The 20,223-nt window shown below is 38.1% G+C and overlaps 2 protein-coding genes across 2 annotated transcripts; one reads left to right on the top strand and one right to left on the bottom strand.

The window, feature by feature from the left end:
• Nucleotides 1–3,618: 3,618 nt before the first annotated feature.
• LOC128034767 (uncharacterized) lies at nucleotides 3,619–7,068 on the bottom strand. The gene is made up of 5 exons (XM_052623609.1): nucleotides 6,847–7,068; nucleotides 5,530–6,534; nucleotides 4,824–5,200; nucleotides 3,985–4,522; nucleotides 3,619–3,846 (listed from the first exon to the last, which is right to left on the bottom strand). The coding sequence occupies exons 1-5, from the start codon at nucleotides 7,066–7,068 to the stop codon at nucleotides 3,619–3,621; spliced, it is 2,370 nt and encodes a 789-aa protein (XP_052479569.1).
• A 2,477-nt stretch (nucleotides 7,069–9,545) lies between these two features.
• Nucleotides 9,546–10,852, top strand: LOC128034766 (uncharacterized). Its single transcript, XM_052623608.1, has 3 exons — nucleotides 9,546–9,717; nucleotides 9,831–10,034; nucleotides 10,203–10,852. Exons 1-3 carry the CDS (start codon nucleotides 9,546–9,548, stop codon nucleotides 10,850–10,852), a joined length of 1,026 nt encoding a protein of 341 aa, XP_052479568.1.
• The last annotated feature ends 9,371 nt before the right edge of the window (nucleotides 10,853–20,223 follow it).

The following is a 20,223-nucleotide window of genomic DNA, read 5'->3' as shown; positions in this document are numbered from 1 at the left end:
AAAATATTTTCATACTTTTCTTTCATACACTTGTGAGTTTCATTGTTATTTTATCAACTCAACTATTCTTTGTAATTGAGCTTAAATTGCAAACATTTGGATATTGTAAAGATTTGTTCTTAGTTTGTTTATTTGTATTTCTTTGAAAGGGTTTGTGTCCTAAGGTTCGATAAAAACCTTAAGGAGTTTGTAAGGTTATGTAACGCCTTAAAGTTTGTATACGGGATTTGTTAAATATTGTCATTTAATTTAGTACCAACTAGAGTGGTTAAAGGCGTAGGCTATGTGTGGTGGGGTTTGGGGTTCGAGTCCTTTTGTGAGCGGTATGACAGTAATTTTTTATGTGTATGTTGTTTAAGTGGTTGAATTTTAAGTGAATTTAAATGTTTTAAATAAAAAACTGTTGAGAGTAGTGAATTAGTGGGTTTGTTAGAGATTTGTTAGGTAGTGGGTAGTATGAGAGTTGTGGGGTTTTAAATTAGTTAATTTAATTTAATTTTCTTTTCTTTTTCTATCAAATCAAACTGTTTTACGTATTTTCCAATTTCTTTCTAAATTATTTTGATTCTGACGTCTCGTTCTACCTTTGCTATTCATTTTTGCCTTTTTTTCCTTTCTTTCTTTTGTTTCTTTTATTCATCGTTTCTTGTGCCACCTCTTGCCATTTTATTTCTATTCCTTTTGTTCTTTTCTTCCATCAGATGTTGGTGCCTTTGTTTTTATGCCTTCAATTGCATTTTTGTCAGTGGCTATCGATTCTGCTCTCTCGATAGTGTTTATTTTTTTCGGGTATTTGTGAGTAAGTTTTGTAGAGTTTATAAGGGTTTTTGTTTAATGTTTTATTACCCTTTCGAAGCTTAGGTTAACTTTGTGTAATATTCACTGTTAGGTTAACTATGTTAAGAATATTGGAGAGGGTCGCTGGGCCTAATACTGGATCTAGGGGTCGTGGGCTGGTTATGAAACGACTCCAGTTCAATAGAGCTGAGCTCTTCAGGGGTGTCACTAGGGTTGCCCCTAATGTGGGCGAGTACTGGATTGAGGCCACGGAGAGGATCATGGATGACTGATGCGAACCAACCTCGGATGAATGAGTTGAGTCACTTTCGTTGCCCAATCGTCTAACGAAGAAGTTTCGTTCGTCTTGAGTCAAAAGAAAATATTCGTTCAAAAAAGATGTCTATGGTTCAATTAAGATTCAAGGGAAATGGTTTATGTAATTTGTTTCACCTAAGACAGAAAGGAAAACGTTAAAAGGGTATGGAATTTTGGTTTAATGGGAAATGGACAGATTGGCTTAAAAATAAGAAAGAACCAACAATAAAGGGTAAGTGTTGACCCGAATCTTATATGTTCTTAAGGTGAAAGATGGATGATGTTAAAAGACCTCGACCCACTATCTATCAAAGATAGGAACCTCGGTAAAGTTGAACGCCACACTTTGGTTGAAAGTGATAAGTTCGGTTCTGCAAAGAGCAGGGTTGACGCCACTAACTAGTAGATTAGCCAACGGAGTCTTTGGACGAAATTGAGAGAAGAAAATTCTAACAAAAAGATTCAATATATTATAAAATTGGCAAAAAGTCCTTTTACAAATTAACAAGAAAATATTTATAGTTCTTCATAGGCTAGCCGAATAGAAAAACGTAGAAGCTAAGAATAAACCAAGGAAATTCCAGAATTAATGCCTTAGGAAGATTCAGCTGAATGGGAGCTCGAATGGGCAGCTTAAGAATTAAGCAAATGAATCTTGTAAACATGAATGCACCGGTAGACAAATGGCCATGTCTAGATTCGGCCAGGCCTTTAAATGACTCCTTAAATTGGCACTTGTTGGCTGAAAAGTTAGGAATATTAAAGAGAGTCTTTGAACAGCCAAGCAAGTGTGAAAAGTCAGTTTTGGAGAGTCACTTGTGTGTGAACATTATCAGCTGAATACTCTTTGGTGTGAATGCTTAAAATGAGCTGCATATAGTTGTTTGGAGAATGACAAATTCGGCTGAACATTCAGTTGGAGTGCCATGCATGTTTCACACAAATGCATTGAATCTAAGGTGCATGCACCCATGCCGTCCAAAGTAAATTCCTGCATCAAAATAAAGCAGCTAATTAATCATGAATCAAACACATTAAATTCGGCAGCAAATGAATGTAAAAATCTACACTTAAAATTCGGTCAACTCATTAATTGTTTGTATGAGTTTATGACATATTTAAGACTCTAAAAATAATTAAAACATAAGTAAAACACTTAATAAATATTTGACCAGAATTAAATTAAATTAATTAACTTAACTACTTTAACTAACGACAAATTAAATACTTATTCCAGCAAAATAAATGCAAACTAAAATGAGCTTAAGATGAGCTGAATGAGCTAAGAATGATCTTGTTGAGCTAAAGTTGAGCTGAGTGAGCTTGTAGTAGAGTGCACGGATTGCTCGTCTTGCTGGTCCAAGAGCTTTCAAGTAGACCAGCCACGGATTCACCCCAAACCTGATCAACCAACGCTGAAATTGCATCTTTGAACTTCTTAGCCCTAGCTCGAGTAACAGGTCCTTTGGGCAGCTCGAGAGAAGTGTCGTTAGCATTTAATACGTCTTGGGTCTCGATTGCATCATTCCCTCCCTCTTCAAGGCGATTTGTCCCCAAATAGCTACCTGTATCAAATGGAGATAAATCAGCCACATTAAAACTTGCGCTAGTGTTATAATCACCTGAAAGATCAAGCTTGTAGGAATTTTCATTAATTCGTTCCAACACTTGAAAGGGACCATCTCCTCTTGGTAATAGCTTTGACCTTCGTTGGGCCGGGAATCGTTCCTTCCTCATATGGACCCAAACCCAATCTCTGGGTTCGAACACTATTTGCTTTCTTCCTTTACTTGTAGCTCGCATATATTGTTCGGTTCGAGCTTCAATATTGGCCTTCACCTTTTGGTGAAGTTGCTTCACATAATCAGCTTTTCGCTTAGCATCGGCATGTACAAGCTGATCATTAGGCAAGGGAAGCAAATCCAGCGGGGTTAGAGGATTAAACCCGTAAACAATCTCAAACGGGGAGTGTTTAGTGGTAAAATGGACGGATCTATTGTAAGCGAATTCCACATGCGGTAGGCACTCCTCCCATGATTTGAGATTCTTTCGAATAATAGCTCGCAATAAGGTGGATAACACACGGTTCACAACCTTCATTTGGCCATCCGTTTGGGGATGACAGGTTGTAGAAAACTATAGCTTCGTTCCTAATTTTCCCCATAATGACCTCCAAAAATGACTTAAGAACTTCGTGTCTCGATCGGATACGATTGTTTCCGGAATTCCATGAAGTCGTACAACCTCCCTAAAAACCAAATTGGCAATATGAATAGCATCGTCAATTTTAGAGCAAGCTATGAAATGTGACATTTTGGAAAATCTATCTACGACAACAAAGATAGAATCCTTCCCCGTTTTAGTTCTTGGAAGACCTAGGACAAAATCCATAGAAAGATCGACCCATGGTGCGTTAGATATGGGCAATGGTTTGTAGAGTCCATGTGGATTAATTTTGGACTTGGCCTTCTTGCAGGTGATACATTGGCTACAAACACGCTCAACATCTTTTCTCATTTTAGGCTAAAAGAAATGTTCATGGAGGGTTGACAACGTCTTGGCCACCCCGAAATGGCCCATGAGTCCACCACCATATGCCTCAATCACCAATAATTTCTGTATTGAGCTTCGCGGAACACAAAGCTTGCCTTCACGGAAAAGAAATCCGTCAAACCTGAAATACTTATCAACAGCTTTGTTTTCACAAGATTTGTAAATAGCGCCAAAATCAGCATCATCAACATACATTTCCTTTAAAAAGGTAAATCCGAGCAACTTTGAATCCAGATGTGATAACAAGGTATATCGACGAGATAATGCGTTAGCCACAATATTTTCCTTACCTTTCTTGTATTTGATGATATAAGGAAAAGTTTCTAAATACTCTACCCATTTGGCGTGTCGTTTGTTCAGTTTTGCTTGACCCTTGATATGTTTTAATGCCTCATGATCCGAGTGGATTACAAACTCTTTTGGCCATAAATAGTGTTGCCAAGTCTCAAAAGCTCGAATTAGAGCGTACATTTCCTTGTCGTACGTCGGATAGTTAAGAGCGACTCCATTTAACTTCTCACTAAAATAAGCCACGGGCCTTCCATCTTGCGTTAGAACGGCTCCAATTTCAACACTTGAGGCATCAAATTCAACTTCAAACATTTTAGTAAAGTCAGGCAAGGCGTTAGTTAAACAAGATTTAATAGCAATAAAAGATTTTTCTTGTTCTTCATTCCAAAAAAAGGCAGAAGATTTTTTAAGCACGCTAGTTAGAGGTGCTGCCAATGTGCTAAAATTTGGAATGAATCCCTGATAGAAGCTTGCCAATCCGTGGAAGCTCCTCACTTGGCTGATGCTTGTGGGTCTAGGCCATTCTCTAATTGCTTTCACCTTGTCTTGGTCAACCTCTAGTCCCTCTGAGCTGACCACGAACCTTAGTTCAAAAGGTACATTTCTTAAGATTAGCATACAAAGATTCTTTCCGAAGCACATCCAAAGCAGCTTTTAAATGCAGCAAATGATCATCTAAAGATTTGTTATAAACAAGTATGTCATCAAAATAAACAACACAAAATTTTCCCATAAAGGAACGAAGGACATGATTCATCAATCGCATGAATGTGCTGGGTGCATTGGTGAGTCCGAATGGCATGACCAGCCACTAGTATAGTACATGCTTCGTCTTAAAGGCAGTTTTCCACTCGTCCCCTTCACGCATTCAGATTTGGTGGTACCCGCTCTTGAGATCAATTTTTGAAAACAATTGCGCACCACTCAATTCATCTATCATGTCATCTAGTCGTGGTATCGGGTGTCGGTATTTAATAGTTATCTTATTCACCGCGTGACAATCTACGTACATACGCCATGTTCCGTCCTTCTTTGGCACCAATAATACCGGTACGGCGCAAGGGCTGAGGCTTTCTCGTATATATCCCTTCTCCATAAGTTCATTAACTTGTTTTTGCAATTTTTTGGTTTCTTCGGGATTAGTACGATAAGCTGGACAATTTGGAATAGACGCTCCAGGAATGAAGTCAATTTGGTGTTCTATTCCTCGAATGGGTGGCAACCCACTAGGAATGTCTTCCGGAAATATGTCCTTTGATTCCTACAAAAGAGAAACAATCGAAAAGGGCGGATTTGGATCCAATTCGTTAGTATTCAAAAAAGTTTCCTTGTACATAAGTACAAGAACCGATTGCTTCATCAAGTAAGATCTCCTAAAATCACTCTCTTTTGCATAAACACTCATCTTTTTTTGTTCTTTTTCTTCTCTCTTTTTCTGTTCACTCGATTTATTTTTTCTCTCACATCTTTCAATTGTTTTTCTTTTTTCTTCTCAATGTGTTTTTCACTCTCTTTCTCATTCTTTTCCTTTTGTGCATCCTCTCGAAATTTTTCAGCAGAATCTCTTAGTTTCAATTGATCTTCACAAACTTGCCTAGTAGTCATTGGAACTAATGTTACAATTTTCCCATCGAATTTGAAAGTGTAGCGGTTCGTGAAACCATCATGAATGACTTTACGATCGAATTGCCATGGACGACCCAATAACATATGACCAGCGTGCATGGGTACCACATCGCATAGAACCTCATCGTGATATTTTCCAATAGAAAAATGTACCAAAACTTGCTTAGTTACCTTCAATTCCCCTCCGTCATTAAGCCATTGAAGCTTGTCAGGTTGAGGGTGCTTAGTTGTTGGCAAGCCGAGTTTTTCAACCATTAAGGTGCTGGCCACATTCGTACAACTCCCGCCATCCACGATCAAACTACATACCTTGCCTTGAGCATGGCAACGTGCATGAAAAATGTTCTCCCTTTGCTGTTCGTTTTCAACACTTTGAAGACCAAGGCTTCGTTTAATGACGAGGATTTCGCCATCAACAGCGTATTCAAGTTCGCCTTCCTCTTCAGCAGTTTCATCGGGTTCTTCATCATTTTCTTCCTCTGATTTAATTTCGCCATTAGCCCATAAAATCATGTTGCTTCGGTTAGGGCATTGGCCCGCAATACGGCCCCTCCCTAAACACTTGAACCATTTTATTTCTCTTGATCGGTTCGACAAGGCAACTTCTTTGCCTTTGCTGGTTTCACCAATGGGTTTATTCGCCTTAGTAGACAAAGGTTGGTCCTTAGCGTAGTTGGAAAAGTCTTTCTTGCCCGTGCCTTGGTTCCACCTTTGAGAGTTCTTAGTGCTAGGAAAAGTTCGGCTAGAGCTTTTTCTCTTCAATTGCTTTTCACCTTTAATGGCAACATGCACCATATCAACAACTTCAACATAATGTTGAAGTTCCACCACGTTAGTTATATCTCGATTAAGACCGGCTAAGAATCGGGCTATGGTTGCTTCACGATCTTCTTCCACGTCCGCACGTATCATGGCAATCTCTATTTCTTTAAAATAATCCTCCACACTTCGATTTTCTTGCGTAAGATTCTACAATTTTTGATAAAGTTCACGATGATAATAAGAAGGTATAAATCTCTTACGCATTACGGCTTTCATTTCGGCCCAAGTAGAGATTGGCCGCTCTCTGTTCCTTCTCTGACTCGTAGTAATTTGATCCCACCATATCATCGCATAGTTGGAAAACTCAATTGCTGGCAATTTCACCTTTTAGCTCTCCGAGTAGTTGTGACACTCGAAGACCAACTCAATTTTCTTCTCACATTCTAGGTAGGCTTCCGGATTAGATTTCCCTTAAAATGGGGGAATGGATAGCTTAATATTCTTTAAATCATCATCAACTTGATCTCGTTGCCTAGGACCTCTATTCGTTTGACCCCATCGTCTCTCGCTTTGATTCGACGCTTGGTCACTTTCCACCTCGCTTGGCTTGTAGAGATCATCTTCAAGGAGTCTTGCTCGCCCTCGCTCCCGTCTTGGACCTTGAGGGGTTCCTTCTCGTTGTTCCCTTCCTTCTACTCGATCTAGCCTTTCATTGATGGATTCAAGCTCATTTCGAAGCATTCGTTGAAATTCTGTTAAGAGGGCTTATTGGCCTAAATCGGGAACTCCTCCCCCTCCAGGTACAACATTTCTTACTGGTTGCCTTATGGGTCTTTCTGCCATGTTTCGCTCGGGACTTTGTGACATAGTAAGAATTCCTCACCACAAATACTCACGATCACTCAGAAAAAAAAAGAAAAGAAAGAACGACACTCACACTCGTGTTTACACTCTTTTGGCTTTTACCTCCTCTCAGATGTGCTCACACACTCGTGCCTTTTTCCTCTCGTTTCTTCTCTTGTAATTTTTTATAAGACTCGGTAAGGCTTAATCTTTAGTTTAGAGGGTCAGTTTCAAAGGGTTACAAAGGAAAGTAGATGTATTGGATATCGGTAGGCTTGAAAGAAAAGAAGAATGAGATTTAGGTGTGGCGTGAAGGATGAATAAAATTTTGAATAGATTTTGCTGATCGGGAAATCAACCAACGTACACTTTTTCCAAGATCTCTTTTTTTAACTTTGTATATAGTTTTTTTCAATATACTCAAAATAAACAAGCTAATTTCAATACAACACTTTGAATTTTTAAAATTTTTTTTCGAATTTTTTTTACAAACTCACTCCAAACTTGTTCTGAACGTCCAAACTCCTCGTTTTAAGGTAGCTCTAATACCAACTGATGCGAACCAGCCTCGGATGAATGAGTTGAGTCTCTTTTGTTGCCCGATCGTCTAACGAAGAAGTTTCGTTCGTCTTGAGTCAAAAGAAAATATTCGTTTAATGAAGATGTCTATGGTTCAATTAAGGTTCAAGGGAAATGGTTTATGTAATCTGTTTCGGCTAAGAAAAAAAGGAAAACGTTAAAAGGATATGGAATTTCAGTTTAATGGGAAATGGACAGATTGGCTTAAAAATAAGGAAGAAACAACACTAAGGGTAAGTGTTGACCCGAATCTTCTATGTTCTTAAGGTGAAAGATGGATGATGTTAAAAGACCTCGACCCACTATCTACCAAAGATAGGAACCTCGGTATAAGTTGAACACCACACTTTGGTTGAAAGTGATAAGTTAAGTTCTGCAAAGAGCAGGGTTGACGCTGCTAACTAGTAAATAAGCCAACAGAGTCTTTAGACGAAATTGAGAGAAGAAAATTCTCACAAAAATATTCAATATATTATAAAATTGGCAAAAAGTCCTTTTACAAATTAACAAGAAAATATTTATTGTTCTTCATAGGCTAGCCGAATAGAAAAACGTAGAAGCTAAGAATAAACCAAGGAAATTCCAAAATTAATGCCTTAGGAAGATTCAGCTGAATGGGAGCTCCAATGGGCAGCTTAAGAATTAAGCAAATGAATCTTGTAAAGATGAATGTACCAGTAGACAAATGGCCATGTCTAGATTCGGCCAGGCCTTTAAATGACTCCTTAAATTGGCACTTGTTGGCTGAAAAGTTAGGAACATTGAAGAGAGTCTTTGAACAGCCAAGCAAGTGTGAAAAGTCGGTTTTGGAGAGTCACTTGTGTGTGAACATTATCAGCTGAATACTCTTTGGTGTGAATGCTTAAAATGAGCTGCATATAGTTGTTTGGAGAATGACAAATTCGGCTGAACATTCATTTGGAGTGCCATGCATGTTTCGCCCAAATGCATTGAATCTAAGGTGCATGCACCCATGCCGTCCAAAGTAAATTCCTGCATCAAAATAAAGCAGCTAATTAATCATGAATCAAACACATTAAATTCGGTAGCAAGTGAATGTAAAAATCTACACTTAAAATTCGGTCAAATCATTAATTGTTTGTATGAGTTTATGACATATTTAAGACTCTAAAAATAATTAAAACATAAGTAAAACACTTAATAATTATTTGACCAGAAATAAATTAAATTAATTAACTTAACTACTTTAACTAACGACAAAGTAAATACTTATTCCAGCAAAATAAATGCAAACTAAAATGAGCTTAAGATGAGCTGAATGAGCTAAGAATGAGCTCGTTGAGCTAAAGGTCAGCTAAGTGAGCTTGAAGTAGAGTGCACGGATTGCTCGTCTTGCTGGTCCAAGAGCTTTCAAGTAGACCAGCCACGGATTCACCCCAAACCCGATCAACCAAAGCTGAAATTGCATATTTGAACTTCTTAGCCCTAGCTCGAGTAATAGGTACTTTGGGCAACTCGAGAGAAGTGTCGTTAGCACTTGATAGCTTTTGGGTCTCGATTACATCAATGACCTGGATTGCACCTCCGAGTAGAAATTAAAGGGTGCAGTCTCGCTGCTGCGTGATGAGGCTTATCAGTGGTGGACTACTATTAAGGAGGGCACTCAGCCCGAACATCTGACCTGGGAGTTCCTTAAGACCGCATTCCAGGGGAAGTATGTGGGAGCTAGTTAGTTGGACGCCCGTAGAAGGGAGTTCCTGAATCTAACACAGGGAGATCGATCAGTGGCCGTGTATGAGGCTGAATTCCTGTGATTGAGCTGCTATGCGCGAGGTATGGCGGCGACTGAGTATGAGCGTTGTGTCCACTTTGAGGATGGCCTCAGAGAGAATTTGAGAGTCCTGATAGCTCTGCAGAGGGAGCGTGATTTTTCTTTACTGGTTGAGAAGGCGAAGATCACTGAGGAGGTGAAGCACGCTGAACGCCAAAACTACAACAGGGAGAGAGGTAGGAACAAGAGGGATTCAGAGCCTTCGAGTTCTGTGCAGAGGCCTAAGAAATAGGCCAGTGCTGATGAGCCAGTTAGAGCTGGGCCCTTTGTTACTGCTACTGGACTGCAGCCATGGTCGATTATGGTAGACACCATCAGGGCATGTGTTGGAGAAGGACTGGGTCATGTCTAAGGTGTGGATCATTGGATCATCACATTAGGGAGTGTCCGTTGAGGGTCGATCAGATGCAAGCTCAGGGTACTGGTACTGCACAGCCACAGAGGGTAGAGGAGCAGCCAGCGAGGGGCCGTGGACAGGCCAGAGGTGGTAATGGTATAGATCGTGGGTAGATAGCACCAGGTAGAGGTGCTGGACAGGCTGAGGCGAGACAGCCGACCCTAGTTTATGTTGCTCATTGTCAAGAGGATAGAGATGCTCCAGACGTCATCACAGGTACATTTTTTATTCTTAATGTATCGTATATTGCCTTGATTGACATAGGGTCTACTCACTCATACATAGCTAGCAACATATCTGGAAACTTGGGGATTCCGGTTGTGAGTACTTCTAGTGAGGTGACTGTGCTGAGCCCGTTGGGGCAATCTGTTAGAGTTAGCAAACTGTATAGGGACGCTCCTTTAGAGGTTCAAGGGACGGTATTTCTGGCTAATTTGATGGAGCTTCCGTTTGGGGAATTCGATATGATATTGGGGATGGACTGGTTGGTCAAGCATCGTGTCAATTTGGACTGTGCAACTAAGAGGGTCGTATTGAGAACTGAGGAGGGTAATGAAGTAGTTATGATTGGGGAACATCGAAATTACTTGGCTAACATGATCTCTGCAGTAGCAGCTGAGAAACTGGTTCGGAAGAGATGTGAGACATATTTGGCCTACGTAAGTGTTTCCAGTTCTAGGGACTCTACTGTGAAGGACATCAGAACTGTGAGGGAATTTTTGGACGTCTTTCCTGAGGAGCTACTGAGTTTACCTTCGAATTGGAAAGTGGAGTTTGGGATTGAGATTTTCCCTGGTACAGCCCCAGTGTCTATCGCTCCCTATCGAATGACACCAAAGGAGCTAACGGAGCTTAAGGCTCAAATTCAGGAGTTATTGGATCGTGGGTTCATCCACCCTAGTGTGTCCCTGTGAGAAGAACTGATACTGTTTGTTAAGAAAAAGGATAGATCCATGAGGATGTGTATCGACTACTGACAACTAAATAAGTTGACTATTAAGAATAAGCACCCACTTTCGAGGATTAATGATTTACTTGACTAGTTACGAGGAGCATTTGTGTTCTCCAAAATTGACTTGTGTTCTGGGTATCATCAATTAAGGGTTAAGGAGGCTGATGTGCATAAGATGGCATTTAGGACTCGTTATGGTCACTACGAGTTCCTAGTGATGCCATTTGGACTGACTAATGCACCGGCAGCTTTAATAGATCTGATGAACCAAGTGTTTCAGCCCTACCTGGATTGGTTTGTAGTGGTGTTCATTGATTACATATTGGTTTATTTGAGGACTGAGGATGAGCATGATGAGCACCTTAGGATTGTTCTTTAGATTTTGAAGGAAAAATAGCTCTATGCTAAGTTTAGCAAGTGTGAGTTCTGGTTACGTGAAGTAACATTTTTGGGTCGTGTGGTGTCTGCTGAGGGAATTCGAGTCGATCCTTGAAAAATTAAGGCTGTATAGGATTGGAAGCAGCCTAAGAATGTGTCTGAGATTCGCAGCTTTTTGGGGCTGGCAGGTTATTACCGACGATTTGCGGAAGGATTTTCACTGATCGCAGTACCCTTGACTAAGCTACTACGTAAAGGTGTACCATTTGACTAAACTAATGTTCAACAAGAGGGCTTTGAGAAGCTTAAGATTGTACTGACTTAGGCTCTTATTTTGGTACAGTCTGAACCTAGAAAGGAGTTCACGGTTTATAGTGATGCATCATATATCGGTTTGGGATGTGTGTTGATGCAGAATGGTAAGGTGGTTGCATATGCGTCTCGTCAGCTTAAGACAAACGATTTGGAGTTGGCTGCCGTAGCCTTTGCAGTGAAAATCTAGAGGCATTATCCGTATGGTGAAAAGTGTATTATCTACACTGATCACAAAAGCCTCAAGTATGTCCTTACTCAGAAGGAGCTGAATCTAAGGCAGCGAAGATAGGTTGAGCTACTTAAGGATTACAACTGTACTATTGAGTACCATCCTGGCAATGCCAATGTGGTGGCTGATGCATTGAGCCTTAGGGCTATAACAGATCTGAGAGTGATGTTCGCTCGACTTAGCCTATTCAACGATAGAAGTCTATTGGCAGAACTTTAGGTCAAACCGACATAGATTGAACGGATTCAAGGTAAACAGTTGGGGGATAAGTCTCTCAGGTTGCGTTTTCGTCAGGTTGAGAATGGTTGCACTACTTTGTTAGTGAGTTGCCTCTAACACCCACTAAGAAGGATTCTATCTGGGTTATCATGGATCGATTTACCAAGTCTGTTCACTTCATCCCGGTAAGGACAGACATTTCTCTTCAGACATTTCACTACATGGGCGTGTGAGCCCATTTTTTTGAAAAGTTCTGTAAGGTTACACGGGTTGACCAAGTCGATTGTGGACCTACTGTAGGGTCAGTAAGCTTTACTTAGACCCCTATATGTGTGATCTGTCTGTCTAATTTTTATACCGAGCATGAATTATGATATCTGAATGTATGTACTATTAATTGCATAATGGCATGACATATTTTGTATGTTGCATTGTATTGGGGTGGGTTGATGATATTTGGAGGAAGTGTCTAAAAGGCTATTAAGCCTATTATCTGGCAGCTCAGCTACAACCTTCTAATTATGTACCGTATTTTGGTACAACATGGAGTGTAGGGATGGGTGGGTTGATTTAATCCCCACATGGTGTGTAGGGTTAGACGGCGATGGTGTGTAGAGGCTGGTGAGTAGGATTTTGATTTACTATATCTGATATGGGCCAAGGCCCTAATGTATTTCTGACACTGTATCTGAACGGGCTAAGGCCCAAACTGATTCTGTGATGTGCATGGGCCCCAGGCTGTATCTAACTAAATTTTGTTGATTATCTGTATGCATGTTTTCTGCGGGGATTACACATTAAGTTTGCAAAAATTCACCCTTTCTCTGTTTAATCTGTACAGGTAATCCCCAGACTTGACGGGTCGGTGCAGCGGAGGACTCGGCGGTGGCCACACGTAAATTTTAAACTGCTTTCCATTAATGCCTAGAATTTATTACTAATTTGGGGTTTTTGATGTATCTTCTGGACTATGGACTGGTTGGCTTTAAATTTGAGACTTTATACTGTTTTTTATGGATTTTTTTAAACTGCAACTCCACAAAACATGTTTTTTTTCTAAAAACTAAGTTTTTTCGTAAATAGAAACGATTTTCCCTAAATTAATTGGTTACAAAAGCTTCCGCTAAGAGACAAGTTTTAAAGCAAATCAACTAGTTTTCTTTTCGAATTAAATAAAAGTTAACTTACTGTAACGGTTTTTAAACTCGACAATCTTGTCTTCAAATCCCTTTCCATGTGACATCGCTAAATTCAGCCATAACGTCTAGGCCGGGTTTGGGGTGTTACAAGAGTTGCAATGCCCCAAAATTTGTATAGAGATTTGTTAAATATTTTCATATAATTTAGTACTAGCTTTATTGGTTAAAGGCGTGGGGTGTGTGTGGTGGGTCTGGGGTTCGAGTCCCATCGTTAGCGGTATGACAATAATTTTTTATGTGTGTGCAGTTTAAGTAGTTAAGCTTTAAGTAAATTCAAATATTTTAAATAAAAACTATTGAGAGTAGTGGATTAGTGGGTTTGTTAGAGATTTATTAGGTTGTAGGTAATATGAGAGTTGTGGGGGTTTTAAATTAGTTATTTGCATTTAATTTTATTTTTTTTCTGTCAAGTCAAATTGTTTTACTTATATTCCAATTCCTTTCTAAATTATTTTGATTCCCACTATAACAGCCCGATTTAGGGCTTAGTCGGAACAGTGGTTTCGGGAACACAAATCCGACGAGAAAAAAATTTATTATCATTATAGTTTTATGGCCTACAATTTCACAGAAAGATTTTGTGAAAATTTCGTTCGAAAATTTTGACGTTTGGGCACTCAATTTAGTCAAAAGGACTAAATTGTAAAAAGTACAAAAAGTTGAGTTCTACATGTTAGAGGTGTCCAATTTTTATGAAATTTTAAATTGGAGGTCCTTAAATAGAATTAGACCATTGGATAAATTTTGGACAAAGATGGACATGAGATAAGTGAAATAGAATTTTTTTAAGTGAAGGGTATTTTAGTCATTTAGTTATTAAAATGAATTAAAAACAAAATTAAAAGCCAATTTTTGTCCATCTTCAACCTAGGGCTGAATTTTACAAGGGGGAAGCCGTACTTAGGGTTTTCAAGCTTCCAAGCTCCATAGTAAGTGATCCCAAGCCCCGTTTTTAATGTTCTTTACGTTTTTAGAGTCTCGGTAACTTGATTTAGCTTATTCTAGCAATAATTTAACCTAGGATTCATATTTGAAAAAATACCCAAAGGTGAAATGTTTTTATTTTGATTTTTTATGGTTGAATATGAAGCTTGGAATTATGTTAAACAACTTTTGCTAAGCGATTTTAAGTGAAAACGAGTAAAATGACATAATCGGTAAAAATACCTAATGTTCATAAGTAAGTGCTAGAGTGGGAATTTGATGTTACCATAGAAGGGAAAAGTGTTCAGCATGTTATAAAACATAAGAATAAGGAATGAAATTTAATTTCTGAGTTTTGAGACAAAAGTGCAAATATGTAAAAGTTTAGGGGAAAAAATTGTAATTTTGCCAAAATTTGTGTCGAGGGCTGTTTTTATAAATGTGAATATTAAATAAGTTAAATTTGATATTATAGATGAAGAAGAATGTGGAATCAATCTCAAACGGGGAAAGGAAAAGATTGTAGATTAAACTGCAAAAATTTCTATATTTTGCGCCGAGGTAAGTGTTTATGTAAATAATGCATTAATTTTTATTTATGATTTTATGTCCTGATATATTTTATGATCTGTGGACGAAAGATATATTTTATGATATATGTGGTTGAATATCGAATAAAATTTACAAAATAAGGAAGTGTGAGAAATTTTCTCGGTTGAACCTTAGGAATAGAATGGGATACAAGTGGCTTGTCATTAAAGACCTATGTGAAATTGTGAATAAAGTGGATCTGGGTGCTGGTCATAAGTTCTACCAGTGGCTGGGTATACCGACATATGTTGTGGATACTTGACAGCTTGTGTGAGCAAAGACCGAGTAGTAACGAATGGTGATGACTTGTGTGAGTAGGCCGTGATGCTTGGCTGTGATTAATGTGAACTCGGGTCTGGTCTTAAGTTCTATCGTTATGGGTATGCTTAGGCATATGTTGCGGATACCTGACAGCTTGTGTGAGCAACACTGAGTAGTAACAAAAGACTGACAGCTTGTGTGAGCAGACCCGTGAAAGTGAATAGCTCGAGAATGAGCTTTCATGTGAAAAATGATGTGAAGTAGCTTTTCCTACAAGTGAGGCACTTATGTGTAAACTTCTGACGTATCCAATAATATTCCTAAGTGTTCAATCGAGAAATGATTAAGTGTAAAAGAATGTGAATATGTGGTGGGCAATGTGCGCGATATGTGGTCAAACTTGAATGAAGTTGATATGGAACAAGTGTTACAACGAAGATTTGTAAATAATTGATGATAAATAGCCATTGGCATGGCTAATTGTGAATATACTTTAGTGTTATGTGAGTGTAAGTGAGAATTAATGCAAAGAAAACATGATTGAGTAAAATTAACAATAAAAATTGTATGGACAAAATGCAATGGTATCATTTTGGAAATTTGCCAAAAATAGTGTAAAGTGAATTAAATGTTGAATAAAACATTAATTCAAGTTTATTTAGTCTATTTTCATATGGAAGAAATAGAGTAAATAAAAGAGTTATAAATTTTGAGATATTTAAATTTTAGTAAGATAGTGTCAGAATGATTTCGAAATCTCTTGTTTCAACTTTGGAAAATCACTATAAATTGTAAAAAATAATTATGGTTTGTAATTTACATGAATAAATTCTTCAATGAGTCTATTTTTAAGGAAACAAACAAGAAAACCATTTGAATTCTGTAATAAGAGATAATTAATTATTAGTGAAGAGAGGGCAGAGTTATCGAGCTGTGGAACAGGGGAAAATTTAAAGAATAAACTGTATCAATTGGATAAGCCAAAAATTTTGAAAATTTTATGGTAAAAATATATATGAGTCTAGTTTCATGGAAAATTTACGGATCTTAATTTGGAGTTCTGTAGTCTCAGATGTATATAAATTACTGACTGTGACGCAGAAAAATAGCTTGCTGGAATTTGAATGTATAGTGAATTTATCAGTGATTTAAATTATGTATCTATGGAAACATGTTAAAGACTTGTTTATTATTTACATACTTACTTACTAAGCTATATGTTTACTCCTCTTTTGTTTTCATTGTTTTATAGTGTTACCAGTCAGCTCGGAATTCAGAAATAATCGGGAACTCATCTACACTATCCACAACTTTTGGTATTTTGTAATCAATATTTCTAAATTATGGCATGTATAGAAGACTTGATTTTGATGTTATATGTTACAAAGTATTTAGCCTAAATGTTAGTATATGTTATTTGATGAATTATTTTATACAATGCTAATGATGATAGTTAAAATGTTAAGTATGATTTAAATATATTTGAGAATATAAATGTTGGTTGAAACATTGGAATTGGCTGGGTTACGATCTGAAAATTTGCAGGAGATGTTACATATTTATAAAGGGGATTATGTCAAAATTTTCGTTAAAAAAAATTCAGTTGGAACGATAACAAGTGTCTGTGTCTAGTAATACCTCATACTCTGTTCCGGCGAGGAACACGGGTAAGGGGTGTTACATTTTAGTGGTATCAGAGCTATGGTTTAGCCTGTTCTCAGACTAATATAATATGTGTGGAAGTCTATCTATACATGCCAAAAATATATTGTGATAGTGTGATGATTTCTGACAATTTAAATTATGTTTTTATATAGTAAATGGATCCCGACTGAGCTGTAACAGATGATGTAGAGAGTAACACACCGGCTCCCGTACAAGGGACCGTGCCTGAAGGAAGTAGATTTGAAGCACATAGTCCAGGTGATGGGGCTAGAGAAGCCTTCCTTCATATGATGAATAATTGGTATACAAAATTTGTTCGAGCAAATCCGAATGTTCAACCTCCTCCACCCCCTCCTATTCCTTAACCGGTTCTTGTAGCTCCACAGGGTGCTGATTTGGTGAGATTGAGTAAACCTCCAGTTGATAAAATCCAGAAGCAAGGGGCTGAAGATTTCAAGGGTAATATAGATGATGATCCAGAGAAAGCAGAGTTTTGGCTTGAAAATTCTATTCGGGTCTTTGATGAGCTATCTTGTACTCCCGAAGAATGCTTGAAATGTGCTATATCTTTACTGAAGGATTCAGCGTATCGTTGGTGGAGAACATTGGTATCCGTGGTTCCAAAAGAAAGGGTTACATGAGATTTCTTCCAAGAGAAATTCAAAAAGAAATACATAAGCCAACGGTTTATTGATAAAAAATGCAAAGAATTTCTCGAATTAAAACAGGGTCGAATGTCAGTAGCAGAATACGAAAGAGAGTTTGTTAAACTCAGTAAATATGCTCAAGAATGTGTGTCCACAGAGGCTATCATGTGCAGAAGGTTTGAAGATGGGTTAAACGAGGATATTAAACTATTAGTTGGGATTTTAGAACTGAAAGAATTTGTTGTACTAGTTGATAGAGCTTGCAAGGCTGAAGAATTGAATAAAGAAAAGAGAAAAGCTGTGATTGAGGCCCGAGATGCAAGAAAGAGATCAATGAGTAAGTTATTTCAAACTCAGTCAAAGAAACCCAAAGAGATGAATCCTCGATTGACTGTTTCAGCTAGATATTTTTATCGAGACCGTGGGAGATCATATTCGGATTCTAAAACTCAAGCTACCTCGATGGCTAGTGTGGGAAATGTTAAACCAAATAGACTTGAATGTCAACATTGTGGCAGACGACACCCCGGCGAGTGTTATATGGTTAGCCATGCTTATTTTAGGTGTGGTTCTCAAAAGCGTTATATTAAAGATTGTCCTGAGAGGGCTGGAGAAGAGAAATTTCAGAATGCTAAACCGGGTAATACGATCAGCAAAGGTGAGCCATCAAGAAATGCCGAAAGTGGAGCTAGCAGTAAAGGTGTAGCAAAAGATTCAGCTATGAGGCCAGAAATTAGAGCACCTGCTAGAGCTTTTTCCATACGTGCTCGTGAGGAGGCATTATCCCCAGATGCGATTACTGGTATATTTTCTCTTTATAATACTGATGTTATTGCATTGATTGATCTCGGGTTTACTCATTCCTATGTTTGTGTAAATTTAGTAACTAATAAGAGTTTGCCTATTGAATTTATCGAGTTTGCGATTAAAGTGTCAAATCCTTTAGACAAATATGTTTTAGTTGATAAGGTTTGCAAGAATTGCCCTTTGGTGATTCAAGGTCATTGTTTTCCAGCTAACCTGATGTTGTTACCATTTGATGAGTTCGATGTTATTTTGGGGATGGATTGGTTGACATCGCATAATGCCAAAGTGAATTGTAGACAGAAAATTCTTGAGTTGAAATGTGAAAATGGTGAAATTCTTCGGGTTGAAACAGATGAATCAAATAAATTACCTAGGGTGATTTCGTATATGTCAGCTCAGAAATACATGAGAAAAGGGCGTGAAACTTATCTTGCTTATGTGTTAAATACAAAAATCTCTGAATCGAAGCTTGAATCAGTACCGATAGTCTGTGAGTTTCCGAATGTATTTCCAGAGGAATTGCCTGGGTTACCTCCGATTAGAGAAGTTGAGTTTGCTATTGATTTGTTACCTGGGACTGCACCAATCTCCATTGCTCCGTATAGAATGGCTCCAACCGAATTGAAAGAATTAAAATCTCAGTTACAAGAGTTACAGATAAGGGATTTGTGAAACCGGGTTTTTCTCCCTGGGGTGCTCCTGTGTTATTTGTGAAAAAGAAGGACGGCTCTATGAGACTTTGTATTGACTATCGTCAGCTTAACAAAGTGACTATAAAGAACAAGTATCCTTTGCCGAGAATTGATGATTTGTTTGACAAATTAAAAGGAGCAACAGTGTTTTCAAAGAGCGATCTGAGATTCACTTACTATCAGCTGAGAGTTAAAGAGTCAGATGTGCCAAAAACTGCTTTCAGAACGAGGTATGGACACTACGAATTTCTAGTGATGCCTTTTGGTTTAACTAATGCTCCGACTATTTTTATGGATTTAATGAATCGAATTTTCTGATCGTATTTGGATAAGTTCGTGATGGTGTTTATAGATGATATTTTGATTTATTCTCGAAATGAATCCGAGCACGCCGAACATTTGAGAACTGTATTGCAGACTTTGAGAGAGAAAAAATTGTTTGCTAAATTTAGTAAAAGTGAGTTTTGGCTTCATGAGGTCAGATTCTTGGGACACATAGTTTCAAGTGATAGTATTCGGGTTCATCTGAGCCAAATTTCGAAAATCGTTAATTGGGAGCCGCCAAAAATGTATCCGAGGTTAGAATTTTTCTGGGCTTAGCCGGGTATTATAGACGTTTTGTTATAGGATTCTCGATGATTGCTTCTCCTATGACTAAAAAGAATGTTATGTTTGAGTGGACCGATAAATGTCAGCAAATTTTTGAAAATTTGAAAGCATTATTAACTGAAGCGCCAGTTTAGTGCAGCCTGAGGCGGGGAAAGAGTTCATAATTTATAGTGATGTGTCATTAAATGGTCTGGGGTGTGTACTAATGCAAGAGGGCAAAGTAGTAGCTTATGCTTCGAGACAGTTGAAACCACATGAGAAGAATTATCCGACGCATGATTTGTAAGTAGTTGCTATCGTTTTTGCTTTGAAAATTTGGCGTCATTATTTGTATGGTGAGAAATGCCAAATCTTTACTGACCATAAAATTTTGAAGTATCTGATGAATCAAAAGGATTTGAATTTGCAACAACGAAGATGGCTCGAATTAATAAAAGACTATGAGCTAGTGATTGACTATCACCCCGGAAAAGCTAATGTAGTTGCTGGTGCCTTGAGCAGAAAATCTTTGTTTGCTTTGAGAACTATGAATAAGAGCTTAGCTTTGTCTGAGAATGGTTCAATTTTGGCTGAGTTGAAAGCTAGACTGTTATTTTTACAGCAAATTTGTGAAGCTTAGAAGAATGATAGTGAATTACAAGCCAAGAGATCTCAATGTGAATCAGGTTGTGATTTAGATTTTCAAATTAGATCAGATGATTGTCTAATGTTCCGGGATAGGATATGTGTACCGAAAGATTATGAGTTGATTCGGACAATTTTACATAAGGCACACAGTGGTGGTTTATCAGTTCACC

Source organism: Gossypium raimondii, chromosome 11 (genome assembly GCF_025698545.1).
Source record: "Gossypium raimondii isolate GPD5lz chromosome 11, ASM2569854v1, whole genome shotgun sequence".
Classification (NCBI taxonomy): Eukaryota; Viridiplantae; Streptophyta; class Magnoliopsida; order Malvales; family Malvaceae; genus Gossypium; species Gossypium raimondii.
Note: the sequence above shows the minus strand (reverse complement) of the source record. Positions and strands in the feature narration are given on the sequence as shown.